The sequence below is a fragment of the Cryptomeria japonica genome, chromosome 5 (assembly GCF_030272615.1).
Source record: "Cryptomeria japonica chromosome 5, Sugi_1.0, whole genome shotgun sequence".
Lineage (NCBI taxonomy): Eukaryota > Viridiplantae > Streptophyta > Pinopsida > Cupressales > Cupressaceae > Cryptomeria > Cryptomeria japonica.
Window position 1 is genome coordinate 334,228,504 of NC_081409.1, and position 19,454 is coordinate 334,247,957.

Sequence of the window (19,454 nt, forward strand, 5' to 3'; positions counted from 1 at the left end):
GTGTGTCAAAAGGTAGGATTAGGACATGTTAGCCTAGTCTCGCTTTTTCCCCTACACATTATTATTATTGTTTGCCATTAAATTATATTTCAAAGTGGGGACATTATAGTCCACCCCACTCAAGATTGCTTGTCCTCGAGCAATCTTCATGGAGTGTTCAAAATGATTCCCAATATGAAATGGCTTTGGAAACACACATGGAATAAACATGCTGGAAACATACAAAGCATGAACCAAACACAGAGCATACACATAAAAACATGGAGTATGCACGAAGTAGACACATGGATATCTTCAGATATAAGCATACACATGTAGATATAGTTAACTTAGTCCACAAGAATCAGGAACGTCCAACCATGACCAGATTAATCCGTTGTGCCAATCAATCTTATCATTTTACCCACGAGAGGCAGGAGCGTCCAATCAGGACTAGAACCATCTCTCGGAGTAACCAATCCACAAGAGGCAGGAGCGTCTAACCAGGACTAGAACCATCCCTTGGGCCAATTCACTTTATCTACAAGAGGCAGGAGTGTCCAACTAGGACCAGAATCATCTCTTGGGCCAATTCACTTCATCTACAAGAGGCAAGAGCGTCCAACCAGGACTAGAACCATCTCTTGGGCCAATTCATTTTATCCATAAGAGGCAGGAGCATCCAACCAGGACCAGAACCATCTCTTGGGCGAACTCACTTTATCCACAAGAGGCAGGAGCATCCAATCAGACCAGAACCATCTCCTGGTCCAACTCACTTTATCCACAAGAGGCAGGAGCGTCCTGGAGGTAGTAGCGTCCAACTAGGACTAGAACCATCTCTTGGGGTAATCATTATTCCATAATTCACAATAAATCTCTTCCACAAATCTGCTATAAAGTGTAATGTCCCTCTTCCTAAATTACTCTACTCTGCCCTAGGTTATAATTTCTCAGCTGTCAAGAGGGTTTTAGGAAGGGAATCTCCTTATCTTCTTGGTAGAAAGAACTGTGATTTATGAATCAGAAGAACTGCAATTTACTATAATGAAACTTAAACAACTATGCAAATAGCACTATAATGTAGGAAGAAGAAAGTTCTGGATCATAACTACAAGAATCCTAATTGTCTTGATAAGGTGCCTTAGCATCGGTTCTCTTAATCAAGCCATTTGGTGAGGGTGCCTTAATGACGGTTCTCCCTCTGCCTGAGAGGGTGCCTTAATCAGCAGTTCTCCCTCTATCTGAGAGGGTGCCTTAATCAGCGGTTCTCCCTCTGTCGAGTCACCTTCTCCTACTCATATGAATCATCATCATCATCATTATGATAGAGAGGATGGAGATTGCCTCATTAGGGTGTCCTAAGTCTAACCCTCCTAAGCCCAAAGGCAGAGCACCTTTGCCCCCCTTTGGCCTCATGTGGACTCTGCCATACATATGAGGTGGCGTGCTTAGAGGTGACCCTTAACACCATTCTCCTTATTGCAATCATTCTTCTTCTACCATGTCTGAAAATAAACAACCAGAATATATATATATATACACGCAAAGCATCATATTTCATCACTTTTTCCAGAATATATAACCATAAACGACTCTAAAGTATGTTGTGTAAATGTACATAACAGTGGACTGTTATCAGACATTAGTATGCAAAGAATGCTGTAAAAATATTGTGCACAGGATCATGTACCAGAATGTCTTAATGTCTTAAACATGGACATGACAGAGAGTTCCTTACTTGCCGTGAGTTCAATCTGCTTTCTTTGATGTTCTTCCTCTTTTGATTCTTATTCCTCCAGGTTTTAGTGCAGATTCATTCTCTGTCTGTAACTTCATAACAGTTCTGATCTGATCTGGTCGGTGGTGATCCCACTAGATGCTTTTGACTCCTTTCCTTTATGTCTCTCAATGTGAGTGAGGGGTCACACCTCTTCATCATGTATGCCCTTTGGCAAGAGACACGGCCTTTCACTATTGGCACTCTTTGAAAGAGTGCAACCCTTCATTATTTCTGCCCTTTGAAAGGGGCCCTTCTTATTTAAATCAGATATGCCCTTCTTATTTAAATCAGATATGCATTCTGATTCCCAAGTTGTCCTCCCTTCAAATGAGTTCTCTTCTCCCTTTTATATCTTATGTTTGAGGGAGTCGCAACTTTTCATTTCATGTCATTTGACCCTTCATTACCTTATAACGAAATTTTAATTGATATTTAGTTATATCTTTTTATATTTTAATTTTATTTTAACTTTTATTTATTATTATTATTATTAGTTATTAAATTCTATTCCAGAGTGGGGACATTACATAAAGTCTTCCCTAATCTGATCATAAGATTGTCATAAAGTATCCACAATCTCTTCTCAAAAGTCTGTTACCAACTCTTCATGTACTTCACCTTAGATCTCTATAATATTCTCTCTTAATCTAGTGTACATTTTATATACTTGATTGTCTTCTTTGTACACTACACATATGTTTAACAATCTCTCATATTGTCTTGCCATTGTCATTTAGTTGTTGCCATATTTTTGGACGGAGTTAATATATCCCTTCTCATTGATTAGAATGCATAATAGATTTATCCTTACCCTACATGCTGGCAAGATCATGCTCTGATAACACATGTAATTCCCCTTTTGGTGCTTTTCACTAACTTTGCTATTTAATGAGATAATTATACTCATGATGCTTATGGACTCGATTGAAACTGCATAATGGCTCTAGACAAGATTCAATTTGCAGACCTTATATGAATATTACATGTTCTTCTTGACAATAATATAACCTTTCAATTCTGATGTAGATTTTAATAAAATGTTCCAAAATAAATCTGTTATGAGATCAAATAAGAGGTATGATAATTATAGATGTATGCAGAATTATCTGTGATTGCTATTCTCACCACCTTCATTATTGATACAAAATATGTCCTTTGATCCTCTAATAATAAGATCGCTGTGTCTGGTTGGTTCCTTTATATTATGCGATTTGAATGTCTCTGAACCGGGATTCTGATCCCTGATCACTCTATCAGTTATGTCTCCTTGTAAGCATGCAATCTTGACGCTGTTTCTGCTTGTTAAATCTTTTTTGACATGCATCTATGGCCTTGCAAACTGGTGGATACACCACCTTCACTTGGCTGACTTAGTACTCTGCTATGAATCAGTGAAAATAACAAATATCCATGCTAAGGATATTAGTTTTCCACAATCCATAATAGTTCTTCCAGCGGTCATGATGTGAGGGGTTGTATCTCCTCAGTCGTGTCTTTTCAACAACTTAAACTAATCAAACTTCTAACAGTTTTGACCTTTTATTTGTTGTCCAGATTATCAACTTAACTAATCATCCTTTGAACAATCTTATTGTTCTTCACTTAATTTGTTATTAGTTAATTAACTAATGCAGATCAAAATTCTCCTTTTTGAACAGCGACAAGGTAGAAGATAATCTCTTGTTTGGGGGTCGATCTATATTGCTTCCTTGACAGTGATTATGTGGAAGACTCTTTACTTGTTCATGCAATCTGTAGTGTCTTTGTTGACAGGGGTTATGTGTGAGATGATGCGTGACTAGAATTGACCGGTTTATTCCCTTTCTTTATAGCAATCCATTTCTTGCTTATAACTAAATAACAGTTCTGATCTGATCTGATAAATGGTCATGTCACTGGATGTTTTTGATTCCTTACCTTTATATCTCTCAATGTGAGGGAGAGGTCACACCTCCTCATTATGGATGCCCTTTGGCAAGAGACGCACCCTTTCACCATTAGCACCCTTAAAAGGGTGCAACTCTTCATAACTTCTGCCTTTTGAAAGGGACACAACCTTACACAATCAGATCTGCATTTCTTATTTGAATCAGATCTTCACTTCTGATTCCCAAAATTATCCCCTTTCAAATGAGGTACTCTTCTCCCTTTTATATCTCATGTTTGAGGGAGTCACAACTTTTCATTCCATGTCTTTTGATCATTCATTAACTTAATTAAATTTTAATTATATTTAATTATATTTTTTAATATTTTAATTTTAATTTTATTGTTATTCTTGTGAATTTTAATTTTATTATTTTATTATTTTCAAAGTGGGGACATTACATTACATAACCTCCGGCAGTGTAGAGCAGAAATATGCTGAGGAAACCCAGAAGTTGTCAGGAATATAAGATGAAGCATATGATTTACTTGGTATTATGGTGGTTGATCAACAAGTTAAACTTGACTCTTCTTTCCTTTCCTCTTGAGGATTTTTCTTTAATTCTAAGTATGCAGGAGTATTCTTCTTGAACTTACCTCTCTTCTTATCAATTGAGTGTTGGGATGATGGTAGGTAGTTCATATAGCTTTGCGCTTAGAGAAAATGCCCAAGCTCATGAACTGGTAAATAAACAAGAAGGCCTTTAAGCCATTTGAACTCATCTGTATAGCTAAATGGGTGGTCTGGTCTCAACTAACTCTTTAATGACCTTTAATTAAAGGTGGTGTAGTTATCTCTGAAATTTCAAATCTCCATTATTTCACATTTCATTGCAAGAATTATTTTCTCTGCAAGATCTTAGAATTAAGCATAGGCTACATGTGCAATAAGTAAAAATCAGAATAATGTGACTAATCGGTGGGCTTCATACAATTTTGAAATGATTGCCCCTTTTTAATTGCCAACTTTTAAAAGTTATTACCTATTTAAATGGACAAACATGATTAAAATGCAATTGACTTGCTTAGCGATTTTGAGATTGTAAATACTGTTGATGACCAAAGGAATTAATAGTTCTAAATACGCTTGAAAGTGATTGAATCGATTAGATATTTTTGAAGGATTTTGTGATTGAGCTATTCAACCTAGCTAGCTAAGCAAGATTTTATTAGGCAGCCAAGGACTAGATATGTGGGGCCAAATTTATTTTTCCATTTGACAGGTTTGCCACTAGCTCAAAGGATAGGCTTGAAGGTCAAACGGCAACAAAACTAAAAGCAAACTATAATACATATCTAAATACTTCTCTTGAAGGTCAAGGAACGATAAAACTAAAGAGAACTATAATACAGACTTACCTAAATACCTTCTGCAAGGTAATGTATGATATTTTAGATATATCAATTGACTGCGATAGGCAGCATGTAGCCACTCATATCAGCGAGGTCAACAGCCATTAAATATCAATGCTCAACCCTAAAACCTAAATGCAAAAACCCAGGCCTTAACCCTTGAACCCTAAGCAAGCAAATGTCCTGTTATTTTCTGGAAAGCTCAAGGCTTTCCCAAGTGTCTATAATCTATTCATTCTCATCTCAAATCTCTGAAAACTAACTCAAAAAAACTCAGAAACATGCCTTTACCTCTATATTAACCTTCTAATACCAAAACAGCAATTAGTTAATTTCCGTTCTCTTACTCCCCAACAAAAAAAGAGCAACCGACAAACTGCTAGTTTTGGGAAAACAAAATCCTTAAAAAACTTAACAGAGAACCAAATCAACAGAATATGGAAGAAGTCTTCATTGAAGGTTTTCCACTTCCTCCCCATCTCTTAGAAATTTTGTACCTCGCGGTTCAAGGTCATATGGTGGTGTAGTTTGGCTGTACTTAAGCCAGCCTCCATGATCAATTTGTTGTAGGAGTTTGGGAGGTCTCTCATCTGACAAAATACAACTTATATTCCCCGGATGTGTACCAGCTAATTTGGTATTTAACGCTTGCTGTCTTTTCTTCATTGACAAGTGCTTGATCCAGGCGTTGTTTTCCTTCTTACACTGCTCATCATTCATCTTGTTATCATTTGTCCTCGTAGAGTGTGAATAAAGGTCAACGACATTAAAAATAGGATAGACTTCCAAGTCCTCAGGTAGATAAGTCAAGTGAGCATTCTCATGTAATTTAGCACGGCCCAATGTTCTTGGGCTTCAACTTATTGTAAGCACTTTGAGGGTACCTCTCCTTATATAAGCAAATGTGCTATGACCATTTCCCCACTTTGAAAGACCATTTTTTCTCCTATATAAGCAAATGTGCTATGACCATTTTTTCTCCTATGCAAATTAGCATTTTTCTGATATTGTTCGTCATTCCCTGCAATTTGTGCTTAACCTGTTGAGGTACTTCCTGAATATTCTCTACAAAATCTGTAGCATCTTGGTTGATATGTGGGTTTACAGGCAGGTCAACTCAGCCCACAGTTCCTTCAGGATTTGTACCATACACAATTTGAAGTACAAATTTACCTGTAGATCTTTTTATCCTTCAATTATAGGAAAATTCAGCTTAGGGTGGCAGCAAATCTCATTGTGAAGGATTTTCATCGGCTAAGCACCTCAATAGATTGATGAGCCTCTATTCACTACCTCGGTTTGACCAATGGTTTGAAGGTGGTATGCTGGAGTTCTGTAACTGAATTGCAGCCTGTTGTCCAACTTTCCCACAAGTTCTCCAAAAGTGACTTGAGAACTTTGAGTGCCTTTCACTAGTTATAATTTTCAGAATACCACGCAATCGCAGTACTTCCCTAAAGAACAAAGATGCAACTGAACTCGCATCAATTTATCTTATTACAAGGCGTGAACTAGACCATTTTAGAAAAGTGGTCTACCACTACAAACATTGAATCATGTTCTCTTTGGGTTCGTAGTAGTCCTTAAACGAAATTTATGGATATAGTTAAACAAGTGAAATTGATTGGAGAATAGTCACGCTACTAGAAAAAGACAACCAACAGAAGGTCCAGTGGTTAATCCTTGTTCTGAATTTTCCCAAAATCCTTTTCCAGTGTGATTTATTCAGGTTACCAGAGGAAAGAGGAATTCCCAAATAGTCAAATAGGAAGAACATCAATTTGAAAGTGAAGAATATTGGAAATCCTTTGTTGAATAGGCTTGACAGTATTGAAAAAGAAGATAAAAAGAAGATACTAGACTTATCTTCATTAATATTCTAAAGAAGTAAATAGGTAGATGTTCAAGACTTCTCTAAAATTGGAAGCTTCTTCAACTTTATTCAAACCCATGAGAGTCGTGTCATCTATGAACTGCGGATGAGATTGAGGGTCCATAAATTGATTCCTCTACCATCCATGAATGAGCCCCATACTTCTGAAGTACTTTATCAGCCTACCCAAACCCTCGGTTAGAAGAATAAACAGATAAGGTGAGAGAGGGTCCCTTTACCACAAACTTCCAGAAGCTGAAAAGAGCTACACCATTAATCAGCACTGAGAAAGGGAAGAAGAAACATAACTCATAACCCATTCCACCATTCAAAGCAAAAACCAAAAGCCAACAGAATGTGCCGAAGACTCTGTGTCATAAGCTTTGGAAATGTCCAATTTGATGAACATAGATTAAAGATCCAAGATTTTTTAGATGGTCAACAATAATCTTGGTGATAACTTTATAAGTGACATTTTAAAGGGCAATGGGTCTGTCATTATCTAAAGAGTTGGCACCTTTTTTGGAACAAGGGCTAGAAAGGTAGAGTTAATCGCCTTGAGCATCTGTTTGTTGCACTGAGATTCTCTAACCACTTCCAGTAGGTCATCCTTTATAATTTCCCATTAGGCTTCAAAGAATTGAATGGGGAAGCCATCGGGTCCAAGAGATTTACCTTTTTTTCATTTGAAAAATTGTTGTCTTCGGCTCAATGGTAGGCTCAAGAAGGGCCTTGTTCATAAAATCCAAAACTATATTAGGGATACAAGCACGCAACTGATTTTTCTCTTCCAGGTTCCTGTCCTCCTGATTACCCCATCATTGAACGATGGGGTAAAATGTTGATCTGCTTCTATAGATATATCTTTGAAAGAATCTAATTGAGCTTCATGCACAGAAAGAAGAGAGGAGATAACATTTCCTCTTTGACGCTCCTTTACAGAATGATGTGTTCTTGTCTCCATCTTGAAAGCTAGTCAATCCTAGATTTTTGTTTCCAAAAAATATCTTCCTGAAGCTCCCACTCAGATAACTCCTTTGATAATTTATGCTCTTTCTGTAGAAGATCCAATGACATTCCTTGTTCCCTAATAATAGATGTAACTCTGTAAAATTACAGAGAGAATGTGTAATAATCCAAAATTTACATTTATCCATCATTGGTTTATAAATTTCCATTGTTGGTTTGCATCAGGTTCGATGAAAACGGGTCTCTTGGGACATTGCACTTGGAAGCATCATTTAAATAATTCTATAGTGAAGGTTTTTGTCTATAATCCATATGTTATTCTTGAAGAATGAATTTCTAGAATTATCTTAAGGTTTGTGAGGTTGATTTTATTTCTAAATATTTTTTATTCTTAAAAGATCCTTACCTAGGGCCGATTCATATTTTATTCTGTCACTGCAACCTTTTATTACAAATGTAGTTGGCAATATGGCGTTTGTTCCACCATGGAATGTTTTAATTATATGTTTTTGTATAGTACTCTATGTTCTATTAGTCGAAAATATCTAGGTGGTTATATAGTGGCAACTCGTCTTGGGTGAAATAAAATCATAAGACGTATTTTAATTTTTTTGACCACTAGTCTTGGGTGAAAAAAATCATAAGATATCCTAATTTTATTTATTTGACCACAAAAGGTTCTCGTATGCTAAAATTGATTTTGGTACAAGAGAAGTCCTATGGAAACACACGTGTTTGAAATAAGATAAATATAAGGGTAGAGTTAGAGCATTACAGCACCCTAGACAATTTAGCTTTTCTTTCTTATGAAGTGATACTATTAGGATGTGACATACACACTCTAATCCTTTTCTTTGAAGTATTATTTATTTATTGTATCCATATATTTGGGGTGTCTTACTTGAGGTGAAGTAGATGTATTTTGGGAAGTGTAAGATTCACTTGGTGTCATAAATTAATTAATTTTAACTACAACAATTTATAAGGTGTATAATTTAGTTGTTATAAATGAAAGAGCATGATGAGAGGGAGTTAATTGTGTTGTTGGTGAGAATCATGGTACTCATGTAAAAGATATGACAGTAATACTTAACTGTCCAAGTTTGGTAATAAAGTTTTTAATTTGTTATCAATTAACAAAGTTTAATTTTGGTTTTAGATTGTGTGCATGGATATAGATAGCTAAATTAGCTAGTAGTTTTCAAAGCATGGTTTTAGAAACCATCCATGATTTACAATTTTATACATGTTTGTATATTGAGTGCTCAATTTTGAGGTATCATCATAATATTTTTTGGTTGAATCATGGGCTTGACCTCTTGGAGTAAATCTCCCCGGTCAACGATTTTGCTTCTTGGGCAAATTGGGTGGCAACCGGACCAAATAGAATCCCTCTTTCGATTAAGGGGCACACATGACCATCCAAAAGATTTGATAGAAACATTGGGGTCTTTCCTTCTTCAGCGCAAAACCCTTTAAAGGATAATCGATTCATAAACATGACTCATTAGGGTTTCCCACACCCACCCCCTCTTAAGGATTTTTCTAGACCTTGACTGAACTCTTTCAATTCCAAGAAAGAATGGGTGGAAGGTAGGTTGGAAAAGCCTTCCTCCGTTGAAATCTACTCCTATATGTTCAACACCACCTCACTTTGATTGGAAGAGGAAAGGCCTAGGAAGTAAACTCTTTGTCATGTCATCATCTGAGTTGAATCCCAAGATTGGGTGCTTCAAAGAGAATGCCCTTTTTGCCAAGTGGTGTGGTATTGGAGGCAGTTGTCAAGATATCATGGAATAGTGGTCTTCTTCCTTTTCTAGTATGGTTTCTATTCGCCCCATGCAAAATGACTTCTTCTTTATTGTTGATTCTGGTCTGAAGGATAACATTATCAAGGGAAACCCCATCTTCTATCTTGGCTCAACCTTTCACTTTGTTGATTGGAAGTCGGGATTTGATCTATCTTCTCATAAGTTTGACAAATCCCCAGTCTGGCTCTCCTTAGAGGGTCTGCCCTCAAAGTTCTGGTGTCCGGAAGCACTCTTGAAAATAGGTGATGCTTTAGGCTTTCTAGTGGGTATTGAGGAGGATTTTTTGAATGGTTTAAAAGGGGATGTTGCCAACATCTATGTGGAAATAAACTTGGATCGAGGCTTCTATGGAGAATTGGAAATAGTCTCGGAGGTTGGAAGATGGAAACAGAGAATCAAGAGACTGGTTGATTAAATACCTGGCAAATGCATTCTTAGGAATCAGATAGTTAATGGAAACTCTATGCAAGGCTCAAGGGGAGCGTTATTTTAGTCAAGGGAGCAAATACAACATCCTACCCTCCTTGATAACTTTCAGCAGGTTCTTGTTGTCCAGCCTCAATCTCAGGACACTGCCTTGGCTCCACAGGATCTCCAAGGGAAAGATTTTTCAAAGGAGATCCAATTTCAAAATCCTATTGGGGGAACCCATAAAAAAAACAGGTTGCTGACTTCTATCCCCTCTGTTCCTCGTGTGTCCTTTAAGGATCCCCATTTGATTCTCTCTCTTAAAATGAAGTTAAAAGACCATAAACACTTCAAGAAAACTTTTTGGCCATAAAAAGAACCTTATTTTAAATCGAGGAGTGTTTAATGTCTTTATTTTGAAACCCATAAAGGTTTCCAAAAAAAGGAACCGAGTGAGAAATCAAAAGAATGTAGGGAATCCTTCTCTAGTAGTTACTTATAAGAAGAAAGGCTTATCTTTATCAAATATGCTATCAGAAGCTGAGACTCTCAAAAATGATATTATTCATGAGATGAATGCAGCCAAAGTTTCCTCTTTCCAAAATCCAGTTGCAATGCAGCCAAAGTTTTCTCTTTCCAAAATCTAGTTGCTTCCCCTTTTTTGGAGGCTCTGCTGGAGGAGCCAAAAGCTTCACATTCTGATTCATTTCATTCCTCCTCCACTTTGCAAAAGTTTGTTAACCTTTCCTCAGAATCTCCAAATCCCTTCATGAATTCTCCTCCTCTATGGGCTCCTAGTGTTGAAACAAACTTAGATGCTAATACTCAACATCTTCTTAATGGCTTTATGATTGAAGAATAGGATCTAAAGATGGTTATGGATACCTCGCTTGCTGCCATGTATTCTAAAATCAAGGAGAAAAGGAAGCTGGGTTTTAAGCAAATGATAGATGGAAAGGAAAGGCCGGATTTTGGCTTTACTTCTCCCAAGAGAGGTAGAAAATCACTCAATGAGCAGTTAGTTAAAGAAGAGGAGAATGAGACTCAGACCAAGCTCACTGACATGTGGAAAGTAGGGAAGGTATCCCCCCTTCTTGAACAACAATGAAAATATTATCGTGGAATGTTAGGGGCCTCAATGCCCCTAACAAGCAGAGGGTGGTTAAGAGAAGAATTCTCTTGACCAATGCTGATATCATTTTGCTTCAGGAATCAAAACTTGACTACCAATAGGCAGTCTTTTGGTGCGGGATTAGGATACTTCTTTCAGGCTTTGCAACATATTGCGGTCTCAACTGATGGTGCATCAGGGGGTCTTATGATAGTTTGGAAACCTTCCTCTGTCCAGCTAGAGGGAGTAGCCTTTGATAGAAATTGGTTACTTGTGAAAGTTTTGCTTCTTCAATTAAATGTCGTCTCCTTCCTTGTCAATGTCTATGGACCTTCATTCCCTTCATGTGGATGTAATCTTTGGCTCAATCTAGATGGGGTGATCTGTCAACTTCAAGATCAAAATTTTCTTATTGCAGGGGACTTTAATGCCATTAGAGGTTTGAGAGATAAAATGGGTGGTATCTCAAGACTTGGTAGATCACAACAGGATTTTAATGATTGGATAGACAAAAATGGGCTTCTAGAAATTGAAATAGGTGATAGCATTTTACTTGGAACAACCGAAGGCAAGGCTTCTGTAATATAGCAGAGAAAATAGATAGATTTTTCTAGTTGGGGGTTCTCACTTCTTTCCCTTTTGTCTTGGAGTGCTATGTTCATCCATGCTTAGGCTCTGATCACTTCCCCTTTCTTCTTTCGCTCCAAGGGGATACAAGTTGTTTGAAACCACCCTTCATGTTTGAGTACATGTGGATGAAGGATCCTAACTTTTTATCCATGATTGAAAATTGGTGGAAAGAGATCACCTTTGAGGGATTGAGACTTTTTTGTTTTGTGTCCAAGCTTAAATACATGAAAAGGAAGCTTCTATAGTGGAACATATCACATTTTAAAAATATATTCTTTGCCAAAAAGAACATTGAATCTCAGCTTGAAGCTTTGAATGACAGGATCATTAAGGAAGTCATGCTACCTTCTTAGAAGAAAAACAGTTGTTGGCAAAATATGAGGATATTCTATCCAAAGAAGAAATTTTCTGGAAGCAAAAATCTAGAGAGATTTGGCTGCAAGCTTGGGATAAGAATACTAAGTACTTCCATAATGTAACAAAAGTCTGGAGAAGCATCAATAAAATCACCAGGCTGGAACTACATGGCAACAACTTTATTGAAGATCCTAAGGCCATCAGGAAAAAAATTGTCAACTTCTTTTCAAAGCTCCTCAATAATGAGGAAGACTTAGATCTAATGGAGTAGAGGAAGCTCCTATCTTGCATCCCAAAAATTATTACGGAAGAGCAAAATAGGAAGTTAAATGAAAGTTTTTCACTGGAGGAGATCACAACCGCTCTTAACCAAATCCATTTTGATAAAGCTCCAGGCCCAGATGGTTTTCCAACTAGCTTCTTCAAGAAAAGTTGGCAGATTTTTGGGCTAGAATTGGTGGGGGCGCTGGAGTATGCTAGAAGGTTTGGCAATCTTCTCAAGGAAATCAATAACACTTTTATTGCTCTAATCCCCAAAAAGGAGAAAGCTATCTGTCTAGGAGATTTTAGACCAATCTCCCTCTGCAATATTGTCTTCAAAATCCTCTCCAAAGCAATGACAAACAGATTGAAACCTTTGCAAACAATATTATCTCAGAAGAGCAGACAGGTTTTGTTCCAGAGCATTCGATTCTAGACGGAGTAATAGTGGCTCAAGAAGCAATTCACACTCTTCAAAACACGAAAAGACTAGGTATGATAGTTAAGCTAGACATATCCGAAGCATATGATAATGTGGATTGGCGCTTCTTATGCAAAGTTCTGTAGTTTTTTGGTTTCAGTAGTCAATGGATTAATTGGGTCTTTGAGTGCATCTCTACACCTAGATTCTCAATTCTTATTAAAAAGAAAAACCACAAGGTTTCTTTTCATCCTTAAAAGGTATCTGACAAGGATATCCAATCTCTCTTTACCTTTTCATGATTATGGCTGAAGCCCTGTGAAGAGCCATTAAAGCAAAGCACTCTAACAAAGAGCTGGAAGGAATCAAGATTACTTCCAACTTTATAGCTATGCATCAACAATTTGCTGACGATAACCTTCTGTTGGGAACAACTAAAGCCAAAGAAGCACGTCAATTCCAAACACACCTGGACTCCTATGGCAAAGCGTCAGGCCAACTAGTAAACAAAGATAAGTCAAGGATTTTCTTCTTCTCCACGCCATTGCCTTTGGAGCATAGGATCTTAATAATTCTCAATTGCAAAAAGGGTGTTCTACCTTGCATCTACTTGGGCATCCCCATAGATAAGGGCCTGAGGAACTCAAACTTGTGGGATCGTTTAAAGATAAATCTGGATCAAAATGTTAACTCATGGAAAGGGATATGGTTATCTTGGGCGGGTAGGCTGGTTATGCTTCAAGCGGTCATCTCAGCTCTTCCAATTTATTTAATGTCTTATTTAGCTTTAACTGCATGAATGAATAATTATGTCATTCAAAAGATGAGGAATTTTTTTTGGCAAAAAACTGAAGAGAAGCACAAAATTGCATTAATAGCTTGGGAAAAAATTTGCAAGCCAAAATCTTCAAGAGGATTGGGACTCCACAACCTTCAGAGTCAAAATATGGCATTGGGGGCCAAACTGGTTTGGAAGATGCTTAAAGAACCCAAAGCAAGATGGGTAAGAATGATGAATTCCAAATATGTAGAAGTAGGGGAATCCCTTAATCTTTTAAGGTCTACAAATCACCCCAAAGGTTCTCGGATATGGAACTTCATTAACAAATGCAGAAATCTGATAGCTAACTATGTCTCCTAGGATGTCCATGATGGTTCTTCCAGTCTTTTTTGGGAAGACTCTTGGGGGGGTTATCGGAGTTTAGACAGTTTATTATCCATTCCAACTACTAGATAGTGGTTACAACAACATTGGGGGAAAAATGTCTAAGGACTATGTCAATTTTAAGGAGGAGAACCCAGGCTGACGCTAGAAGAATATGGAGGGGTTGCCTCTTCCCCCTGCTGAGTTAAGCCAATTAATTGAGTTAATCAAAGAGAGGCAATTGTTCTTTAGAGAAGGAGCAGATGCCCTGATATGGATCCCATTTAAATCAGGTAACTATAGTGCTAAGGATGGCTACAAAACTCTAGCAAGTCAAGGGGTTTCAGAGTCCCTCAAAAACTATTTTGGAACAATAGAATTATCCCTAAGGCAGGCATCTTTGTGTGGCTAGCAACAAAAAAGAAAATTCTTACAGCAGATAGGTTCAGAAAGATGGGTTTTGAGGGTCCATCTAGATGCATTTTTTGCAAGGCTCAAGAAGAAATAGTTACCCACCTTCTCCTCAACTGTCCCTTTTCGGCAAAGTGCTGGAGATGACTATGTGCCAAATTAGGCTGGATAACAGCTCTTCCAAATGACATAGTCTCACTTTTTCAAAGTTGGCCAATAAGACCAAATGATCGTTCTCTCAGCTCTCTTTGGGAAATCTCTCCTTCCTGCCTTGTCTAGGAGATCTGGAAAGAACGTAATAGAAGGCTTTTTGATGGCAAAGAAAGAAGTTTAGAGTCAGTTTTCTCTTCCTTGGAAGCTTCAATTGTGGAGAATACCAACAACAATCTAGCCCTATCTACAAGCTTGAACAATAATTTTACGGCTTGGGATGACATAATCAGATTAAAGTGGAATGGTTAAAAAATTCCCCTTGATGTTGGGAAAAAAATGTAATGACAGAGATAGTGTAGCTTGGATGCCTCCCAAACCTGGATGGTTAAAGTTGAACTTCAACGGGGCTTCAAAAGGAAACCCAGGTGCTTCTGGTATAGGATGTGTTGTGAGGGACCATAATGGATTATTCAAAGGAAAGATGGCTCTGTCAATAGCCCTAGATACCAACAATATAGCAGAATTCAAGGCCTTATTGCTAGGACTCTTAGAGTTCTCAAGTCGAGGGATTAAACATGTAGTTGTGGAGGGGGACTTGGCTATAGCAATTAATGCAGTTAAAACCATTAGATTACCAAATTGGAGACTACAAGCTCTGTTGGAAAGGATTTTGAAGGAATTGTCTAGATTTGATGATTTCTCCTGCAAGCATGTCTATAGAGAAGCAAATTTAGAGGCAGATGCCCTTTCTAAGATTGCAACAGATGGAACCAATTTGTCCTGGTGGGCGGATGAATTTAAAGTAACCTATCCTAGTGATTGATGCTCGACGTGGTTTGATTATGCGACCTGGATTCAGATTGAGGAGATTTAGTAGACTGTAAGGATAAGTTTGCATGCCAACAACAACAAACAAGCCTATGGTAGTAATCTCATAAGTAGCTTCTATATAATAGCCTGCAGCTCTTAGTCTCATTTTGCTTCGGTGGGTGTTTGAGGTAAAAAATTAGCTCAGTAATTGACACTTTGATTGGATCATCTCTCTCTTCGTTGGTACGCAAAGTTTGAAACAAAGTGCTTTTAATCAGAAATAGGGGACTTGCTGCTTCTTTCAACGACTATCTTTTTGAATCAAATGTTCCCGCCGGAAATTTAAGTGCCTTGTCAAAGGCTGAGCTAGCAATCAGTGCCTCCTCCGCCATGTCACATCCAACTTGGACAAAGCTTTTGGTGGAAGAATTTTTTTATTCTTTTTCAGAAAGACATTCTAAATTCTATCGCCTGCTGTCAGAAATCATTTAATGAGAAGTTTTTTGGTATACCTCTAAGGAGATTCATGACATTATCAAATCTGCCACATCCCCCACAAAATTGAAAGGACACCGCCTAGAAAGGACCTGGACAGGATGAGCTATTTTGGTGGCATGACATCTAATGTTGAGCCTTTAATTTCTCTTGCTTGGAAATTCGTATCTTGCCACCTTTTAGGTTTATCCTACTCGAGTTAACTTGCATTAAAGGTTGCAGGTAGTGGCATGTTTGAAGGGCAGTTATTAATGTTTTTCTGGCGATTCGTTCTTGTCTATCTTGCCACAATTGGTTTCGATTCTTCCCCTTCCTCCTCATTCTATCTCCTGCGATGGCTTAAGAAGAACCCTTTGGCTTCATCATTAGAGCCTTTCCATGTCCTATTTCCTGCTTTGGAGTTGACACTCCTATTCCCCTTTCCTCAGAGAGTTGACAAGTCTCTTTCAGAGAGATTTCAGATCTCAGGCTCAAAAGATTACTGCGCATGCCAGAGCCTTTAGTTATTTTAGCGGTCAAATTAATCCTCGGGAGTGGGTATATTAGCAGGAACGAATACCTTCATCTCTTCCAGGGTTTGTTAGGTTTGACTTGGAAAGCTAATGTACTGAGAGAGGAGGGGTGAATCAGTACTTCAAAACTTTTCTTGAAAAACAATTTTACTGATAAACACAAACTAAGTATTGCTGATTTCATAAATATATAATACTGAAACATAATCATAGAAATGACATCCATCAAAATTTCACTCCATAACACACAGATTTTTGGTCACGCAGATGTTAGAGTAAAGTAATTAATTAACTTTGCTCTCCTCTTAAGATTTCTCTTTATGCATACATTAGTCATTTAATAATTAATATTTAATTATTAAATGCTCACACCTTAGGGTTAGGTTTTCCTTTTGGTGTTGATCTCCTTTATAAGGATTGATCTCTTGTATTATTCATATTCTTGATTCATTTTTTCTCTGATAATACATCTTTTCTCTTTGTCAGAGCCAAAACCCTTGTATTCGTTCTCTCTCTTTCTCTGTGACAGGTTTCTTGCATGCAGGTTTCTTTTGGGTTCTGTGGATTTGTATTTCTCAAATCCTACATGGTATCAGAGCTGGATCTGCTGCAGCTTGTTCAGAATTTTGAAAGATTTTGAGATCCAGGTTTTGGTTGCATCAGATCTGTGTTTGTCTTCTGTTTTTTTATTTTGGAATAGGGGGTATTTTTTTTCGGTGCACTTTGAGCCCAAACGGACCTCACCGTTGAGCTCGTAGCGCCCAAAAACCCCTATTTCCATATAAAATTCGTCCGATTTGGACATAGTTGCACCAGGAGGCAAATTTTTTTTGGCCCCAAGGCCGTACGGCCCTAGGGCACGAAAACCGAGGCGGAAAAATAAAAAAAAATCAAAAAAAAATATATAAAAAACGCAGGTTTTTTTTATCTAAAAACGCGCAGCCCAGCCGGTGCGCTTCCAGGCGGCCCCCCGCCCGGCCACCGCCGCCGCCGGCGGTATCCTCCGCCGCGCCGCCGGTGCAGCACTCGCAGCCCGCGCGCCGCCAGCAGCCCGCGCGACGCCGCCAGCCCGCCCGCGCGCCGCCGCCAACCCGCCCGCGCCCAGCCAGCGCGCCGCCCACCGCCAGCCGCGTCGCCCCCGCGCCACCGCCCCCTGCGCCCGCCCCTGGTCGCCCAGAGGACCAGGGGCTTATTCTTTTTAAGCCCTTGAGGGCTTAAAGGGCCTATTTGGGCTTTTTTGGAGCAGTTTTACTAAATCGGGTATAACTCGGGCATTTTAGCTCGGATTTTCGAATGAAAATAGGCGTTGGAAAGCTGGTTCCGAGCCCGATCTAAAAGATGCAGATCTATTTTTCTGATTTTTCCGTTTTGTAGTGTTTTTTGCCAGTCGAAGTCAGAACAAGTTTTTTGCACTCCAGGAGCCATATCTTTTGCATACGGACTCCGTTTTTCGAAAGCGAATAGGCGTCGGAAAGGTGGTTTTGTGCTCTTTTCAGATCTATAGTCTATTTCATCAAAAAAATCTTCAGGTGCTCCAAATTTTGTCTCAACCCGTTATTGCTTTCTATCATTTTTTGGCTTTCAGTTTGTACTGGGGATTAGTTTTTTGCATTGTGGGGGGGTGTTTTCTCTTGCTTTCTATTATTTACATCAGAAAACTAGAATTTACAAACACCAATACAAAAAAATCAAACCCCCTTCTGCATCTTCTGTCTAGTTCTGAAAGACCACTTAATAATAATTAAAAATTCAGAGCAGTTGAGGCACAGTTCACAGGATGCCAGACAGACCTATTGAATCTCTCACACCGCATAATTACCACACTTGGAAGGGTCGCATGATGACTCTTCTCCAGTCAAAAGGGTTATGGTCCTGTTTGGATGAGGTTCAGCCTCAGTTGACACGTCCTTTTGAGATTATGCAACACAGGAACAATATGGATCAGGCTATGGGATTGATGGCTTTACACATTTCCGACAGTCTCCAGTTTCATCTTGAAGGTTGTATCACTCCTCGAGCCATTTGGACCAAGTTTGAGGGACTTTTTGGTACTGTCAACGAGTTCAGAGCTTTGCAGCTTGAGGCAGAGTTAACTTCCTTGGTACCTGATTCATTTCCTTCTATTGAGGACTTTCTGATGAAGTTCAAACAGCAAAGATCTATCTTGCAGGGTTGTGGTAAGACTAAGACTGATACAGAGTGCATTTTCCTGATTCTCTCCAAGCTTCGGGGTCCATTTCAGATCTTCTCTTCGACCTTCTATTCCACCATGGATGCCTTGGGTGCTCGACATGTCATGCCTTCTTTTGAGGTCTTTTGTGATCGTCTGACTCGTGAGCAAGCTAAACTTAAGCAGTTGGATTCACTTTCAGGTTCACAGAACCAAGCATTGGTAGCCCAGTCCTCCAAAGGAAAACAGAAGCAGAAACCAAAGCCTAAGAAAGATTCAGAGGCTAGTGAGAATCCCTCCAAGCCACCACCTAAGTTTGATTCAAAACCATAGTCCAATTCTAAACAGGGAAAATCTTCAAAGTCTGGTGAGTCTTCCTCCAAGACTAAGAAGAAATCAGGTGATCCTTGCAGTTTTTGTGGCAAGGAAGGACATCCCGTTTCCAGGTGTTGGAAACGTTTAGAGGCTTTGGAGGAAGCCATGCAGCAGCATAATATTAGTGCACCACAGCCTCCTTCACAGCCCACAGGGAAAGGTCATGCTCTTTCTGCACGAGCATTGTCCTCAGCGTCCACTTGGGTTCTAGATTCTGGTGCCTCTCACCATATGACACACACACAGGATTTGGTCACCGCTCTTGCTCCTACAGGCACTAGACATATTGCAGTTGGTGACTCAGCACAACTTTCCGTTCAGGGTTCAGGTACTGTTTCATTGGATGGTGGTTGTCTTCAGGATGTGCTTTTGGTTCCTGACATTTCGACAAACCTTCTATCCGTTTATCAGATTTGCCACTCTGGCTCTGGTAAGACAGTTGAGTTCTCTCCACATGATGTGGTTATTCGAGATCTTCATGATCCTGACTTGGTTGTGGCTA

General features: G+C 38.8%; 1 protein-coding gene across 1 annotated transcript; it reads left to right on the forward strand.

The window, feature by feature from the left end:
- The first annotated feature begins 14,891 nt into the window (after positions 1-14,891).
- LOC131056298 (uncharacterized) lies at positions 14,892-15,413 on the forward strand. The gene has a single exon (XM_057990646.2). It carries the CDS (start codon positions 14,892-14,894, stop codon positions 15,411-15,413), a length of 522 nt encoding a protein of 173 aa, XP_057846629.2.
- The last annotated feature ends 4,041 nt before the right edge of the window (positions 15,414-19,454 follow it).

What these genes read in the sequence shown, in the direction of transcription:
- LOC131056298 (XM_057990646.2), top strand. Translation starts at nt 14,892, where the DNA reads ATGGTTAAAAAATTCCCCTTGATGTTGGGAAAAAAATGTAATGACAGA.